Source organism: Oncorhynchus masou, unplaced genomic scaffold, assembly GCF_036934945.1.
Source record: "Oncorhynchus masou masou isolate Uvic2021 unplaced genomic scaffold, UVic_Omas_1.1 unplaced_scaffold_756, whole genome shotgun sequence".
Taxonomy (NCBI): domain Eukaryota; kingdom Metazoa; phylum Chordata; class Actinopteri; order Salmoniformes; family Salmonidae; genus Oncorhynchus; species Oncorhynchus masou.
This window is the reverse complement of record NW_027014024.1, coordinates 149,737-155,736: the sequence shown is the minus strand read 5'-3', so window position 1 is coordinate 155,736 and position 6,000 is coordinate 149,737. Positions and strand designations below refer to the sequence as shown.

The 6,000-nt window shown below is 44.4% G+C and overlaps 1 protein-coding gene across 1 annotated transcript in view; it reads right to left on the bottom strand.

Annotated features, from left to right (window-relative positions):
• Positions 1 to 839: 839 nt before the first annotated feature.
• LOC135537362 (scavenger receptor cysteine-rich type 1 protein M130-like) overlaps positions 840 to 6,000 on the bottom strand; it is a 78,412-nt gene continuing 73,251 nt past the window's right edge. Inside the window, exons 18-24 of the mRNA XM_064963551.1 lie at positions 5,087 to 5,116; positions 4,438 to 4,749; positions 3,704 to 4,009; positions 3,309 to 3,578; positions 2,064 to 2,369; positions 1,660 to 1,938; positions 840 to 1,202 (exon numbers count right to left, since the gene is read on the bottom strand). Of these exons, the coding sequence (XP_064819623.1) occupies positions 874 to 1,202; positions 1,660 to 1,938; positions 2,064 to 2,369; positions 3,309 to 3,578; positions 3,704 to 4,009; positions 4,438 to 4,749; positions 5,087 to 5,116 (1,832 nt within the window). The 3' untranslated portion in view covers positions 840 to 873. The remainder of the gene's footprint in view (positions 1,203 to 1,659; positions 1,939 to 2,063; positions 2,370 to 3,308; positions 3,579 to 3,703; positions 4,010 to 4,437; positions 4,750 to 5,086; positions 5,117 to 6,000) is intronic.

The following is a 6,000-nucleotide window of genomic DNA, read 5'->3' as shown; positions in this document are numbered from 1 at the left end:
TACCCAAACCCCATGTTACCCAAACCCCATGTTACCCAAACCCCATGTTACCCAAACCACCATGTTATCCAAACCCCATGTTACCCAAACCCCATATTACCCAAAACCCCATGTTACCCAGAACCCCATGTTACCCAGAACCCCATGTTACCCGAAACCCACGTTACCCAAAACCCCATGTTACCCAAATCCCATGTTACCAGAACCCCATGTTTCTCTGGTGGTAAAAACAAACTAAATGAATAATGGTGGTTGCAGTCACTCCTTTTAGATTTCTTACAAGGTTCTAGAAAAATAAACTAATTCTCAAATTGTTATTAAAATTAGAAATACTTAAGGTTTGTCACCACATTTTAAACACCAGTCCACTGCTGAACATCGATTTAAAACACAAAACTGACCTAAGATCAGCATGTAGGGTCAGCTTCATTCTACTCCTACTCCGTCCCCTGGGCTGCTCTCTCCTCTCCCGGTCCAGCTTCAGCTCTGGAGCTCAGAGAGACCATCTCCATGGCATTGACATAAAGATCCATGCTGCTCACCCTGTTCACTCTCTTCTGCCTCCTGGTGGGCTAGGGAGACACAGCACCAACAGTCAGACATTTACTCTCTCGTATCTCCATTCTCTCTCCCCCTCACCCTCTCCCTCTAGTTTAAATGACTTGTAACGTCTGAGTAAATGTCTTTACCTTGTAGTACAGGTAGGAGGTGGTGATTGTTGTCAGTAGGATCAGCAGCACTACAACGTGTCTGATGATGAAGGCTGGCAGAGGAGAGGCTGCAAACAGAAACACCTTTGATGAGGGGACTGATCATCATCACATAGATCTGTGGGAAATCTGTCAATGACAAAGTTATAAGTCTGGTTCATGTTCAGTTACCTGTGATGGTGAGGGAGAGGAGCTCACTCTCAGAGGAGAAGTTATGAGAGAAAACATAATTGTCATAAACACATCTGTAGTTCCCTTGGTGGGAGTCATCTGCAGCAGGGAAGAGGAAGGCAGCAGAGTGATTGACAGCTGGCTGGGTCTGGGTTCTGTTGGAGCCGGTGAACGTGAGGAGGAAGGAGCCTCCTGGGTACTGTGGCTGAGTGGAGCAGGTGATGGTGAAGTTGTAGCCCCTGAACATCTCGGGCCCCTGGTGGCCCCTGGAGACCCCTCCCATTGGGTCAGTCAGGAAGATATCAGGCTGGACCAGGAGATCTGTAACAATAAAAGAGAACAAGAAAAACCTCTTCAACTAGTTTCCTATAGATATGACAATAACATCAGCATGTAACAGTGCCAGCCACCCTCCCTCACAGGGCAACATGAGTAGTGGGCCTACAGTCACTGAGACAACATATGTTGATATCAGGCTGAAGCAGGACATCTGGAACAAGAGGAGAGAAAAAGAAAATGTAGCTCCTCAACTACTTTCCTCATTTAGATGTGACAATAACATGACATGTTACAGTGGTAGTGAGTAGAGACGTTCACTGAGATAACACTCAAATACAAAAGCATTCTGGGATATTTAAGTTGTATTTGATTCCAACTTGACTGAGTGATCTATTTTGCAGAGCAGATTTACAAGCTAAACAGTCATCATGAGAGGTGCAGAGGAAGTTGTATGAATGAAGGAAATCAGTTGAATGTAATTATAATATATTGTTATTACCTGAGCAGATCACTGTGAGTCCAGGAAGTAGATCATACATTCTATAACAATCCCTCAGTGAAGGCTCAGATCCAGAACATATAATGTTTTTCCCTCTAGTGGTGTTTCCAGGTAGTACTGAAACAGTGGAGCCACAACCCAGCTGTCTACACACTACTGCAGCTACATCCCTCTGGTCCCAGTCATCAGCTCCCACAATCCTCCACTCTCCCTGGTCGTACCACTCCACTCCACCAGCACAGCGACTGCCTCCTCCCACCAGCCTCACATCATCAGGCTCTGAGAAAAGAAAAGAGAGAGACAGTAATCTTAATATTTTCTCACAAAAACACACCTATATTGTCTCTCATATTCTTCACTCCAGGTGAGAAACAATGTTGATTGAGTGACAAACTGTTTCTTACCTGAGCAGGTGAGTCCAACAGCATTACCAGGTAGGCAGGTGTTGTTCTCTCTGTCTGAGGTGTCACAGTCCAGGAGAAGGGACTCTTTGCCTTTACACTGGAACTCTTTATCCCAGGTCTGACCCTCACCTTCTCCATAGAGCCCCCCCTGTAGAGCTGCAGGAGCCCCACAGCCAAACTCCCTACAGACTACCTCTGCATCCTGCTGGTCAAAGTCAGCTTCACACACTGAGGCCCAGGACTGATTGGACTTCACCTCCACTCTCCCAGAGCAGAGACCAGCTCCATCCACAAGCCGCACAGACTCTGGAGAAAAAGAGTTGGTTGAACATTCAATCAGTTTTGTTGATGACACTGTCAAGGACGAAACACAAATATGTTGGATAAAAGATTGTAGTTTGTTATGTTTGATGCTGTAAGAGGTAGAAATGGGTTCTTAGTCACTCAGGATCGGGTTGGGAATAATGCAGGCAGGAGACAGGAATAAGTTCACTTCACTGTTCACACACAGCTTAACTACAAGGTCTGATTCATTATGTCAAGGTCAGGATTGGCTGGGCCAATAGTGGAAAAGGTTACTGGTTATAATGACATCACTGGTGATAACTCAGTGATAAAAATATATTCTCTCTCTCATCTCTCTGTCTTCTTCTCCTCCTCCCTCATTCTCCTTGTTACAGTCGTAGTGAGTAGAGACGTTCACTTAGATAACACTCAAATGCAAATGCATTCTGGGATATTTAAGTTGCATTTCATTTCTACTTGACTGAGAGATCTATTTAGTAAAGCAGATTGACAAGTTAAACAGTCATCATGAGAGGTGCAGAGGAAGTTGTATGAATGAAGGAAATCAGTTGAATATAATTATAATATGTTGATATTTCCTGAGCAGATCACTGTGAGTCCAGGAAGGAGATATAATACATGGACTAAAGTATGTGGAACTCAGCAGTGAGTTTAACAACAGAGGATTATTTTTACGCTCTACGTGGTTCAGCCCTTGACTGTCTGTTCTGTGAGCTTGTGTTGTCTACCACTTCACTGTTGAGCCATTGTTGCTCCTAGATGTGCCACGTTGAAATTCGCCGAGACCTTCAGAAAGGACATTTTACTGGCGATGTTTGTCTATGGAGATTGCATGGCTGTGTGCTCAATTTTATACACCTGTCAGCAACAGGTGGGCTGAAATAGCCGAATCCACGAATGTCCACATTCTTTTGGCCACATAGTGTATCTTGTTATTACCTGAGCAGATCACTGTGAGTCCAGGAGAGAGATTATAACTTCTGGAACACTCCCTCAGTGAAGACTCAGACCCATAACAGGAAAGTCTAAACGCTCTTGTGGTGTCTACAAGTAGTACTGAAACAGTGGAGCCACAACCCAGCTGTCTACACACTACTGCAGCTACATCCCAGTCCTCAGCTCCCACAGTCCTCCACTCTCCCTGGTCGTACCACTCCACTCCACCAGCACAGCGACTGCCTCCTCCCACCAGCCTCACATCATCAGGCTCTGAGAAAAGAAAAGAGAGAGACAGTAATCTTACTATTTTCTCACAAATACACACCTATATTGTCTCTCATATTCTTCACTCCAGGTGAGAAACAATGTTGACTGAGTGACAAACTGTTTCTTACCTGAGCAGGTGAGTCCAACAGCATTACCAGGTAGGCAGTTGTTGTGTTTTCTGCCTGAGGTGTCACAGTCCAAGAGAAGGGACTCTTTGCCTTTACACTGGAACTCTTTATCCCAGGTCTGACCCTCACCTTCTCCATAGAGCCCCCCCTGTAGAGCTGCAGGAGCCCCACAGCCAAGATCCCTACAGACTACCTCTGCATCCTGCCGGTCAAAGTCAGCTTCACACACTGAGGCCCAGGACTGATTGGACTTCACCTCCACTCTCCCAGAGCAGAGACCAGCTCCATCCACAAGCCGCACAGACTCTGGAGAAAAAGAGTTGGTTGAACATTCAATCAGTTTTGTTGATGACACTGTCAAGGACTAAACACAAATATGTTAGATAAAAGATTGTAGTTTGCTATGTTTGATACTGTAAGAGGTAGAAATGGGTTCTTAGTCACTCAGGATCGGGTTGGGAATAATGTAGGCAGGAGACAGGAATAAGTTCACTTCACTTTATAGAAAATAAACAGCTGGACATCCATCAGGCAGCTTCACTTAAGTACCATCTGAACTACAATGATCTGCCCATGAACATCTCCCATAAACCAATATGACAAACACAAATATAATGTTTAAATACATCTGATATCTCTCCCTCTATTTAAATGAATTAAAAACACATAAAGATGATACATGGTAATATTGTATAATGTACAAAATTAATCTCTCAATATGACCAGTCTCTTACCTGAACAGGTCACATGATGATAAGTTCTACCATTACAGCCACCAGGTCCTCCTCTTACAATGTCACACTGTCTAACAGAAGACTCATTTCCATAGCAACCACCTAGTATGACTCTTCGTTTTCCATCTTCAAGCAGAGGCATTCCAGATTCAGCTACAGGATTCCCACAGTCCAGCTCTCTACACACAACCTTGACCTCTATCATCATTCTCCACCACCCAGAACATAGACCCAACCACTCTCCTTCATTGAAGACTTCCACTGTCCCAGAACAGGAAGTGGTCCCATTCACCAGTCTGACTGAGAGTTCAGCTGTAAACAGCAGAGAGGAAAACACAGTGGTGAGGACAGATGATGACAGTGATTCTGTTATTCTAACAGCAGTAATGCTTTGTGGTTGACAAGTATTAGTAGTTCCATAAAACACTACTTGTTATATTGGGGTTTAGAAGGGTTTGTATGGACACATGAATTTCTAATTATAAAGTTGACTAATATTGAACTGCTTCTACAACTGCAATGTTTGCCGTTTGGGGTTTTAGGCGGGGTTTCTGTACAGCACTTTGAGATATCAGCTCATGTACGAAGAGCTATATAAATAAATTTGATTTGAACTGCTAGAATCACTGTAGATTTATAATCTACCTACCTGGTGGACTGACGCTTTGAGCCTGGAGATCTGAGGAGAAAGAGAGAGACAGAGGAGAAAGAGAGAGACAGAGAAAGAGAGAGAAAGAGAAAGAGAGAGACAGAGGAGAAAGGGAGGAGTCAGAGGAAGAGAGAGACAGAGGTTAAATGAACATCAACATGACCTTTCATGATGTGATGGGGAAGACAGGCTTATCGTTGGTATGGTGCAACAACACCCATGTGTACATACACCATATATACAAAAGTATGTGGACACCCCTTCAAATGAGTGGATTCTATTTCAGCCACACCCCTTCCCCATCCCTTCCACACAGTAATACAGGCAAACATTGGCTGTAGAATGGCCTTACTGAAAAGCTCAGTGACTTTCAACATGGCACCATCATAGGATGCCACCTTTCCAACAAGTCAGTTTGGCCCCGGGCAACTGTAAGTGCTGTTATTGTGAAGTGGAAACGTCTAGGAGCAACAGCTGCTCAACTGTGAATTGGTAGAGCGTACAAATCATCTGTCCTCGGTTGCAACACTAACTGCAGAGTTCCAAACTACCTCGAGAAGCAACGTCAGCAGAATAACTGTTCGTTGGGAGCTTCAGGATGAATTTTCCATGACGGAGCAGCAACACACAAGCCTAAGATCACCATGGTCAATGCCAAGCGTTGGCTGGAGTGGTGTAAAACTCAGATAACATGAGAACACTACCTGCCCTAATGCATAGTGCCAACTGTAAAGTTTGGTTGAGGAGGAATAATGGTCTGGGGATGTTTTCATTGTTCGGGTTCGGCCCCTTAGTTCCAGTGAAGGGAAATCTAATCGCATTCTAGACAATTCTGTGCTTCCAACTTTGTGGCAACAGTTTGGGGAAGCCCCTTTCCTGTTTCAGCATGACAATGCCCCTGTACACAAAGCAAG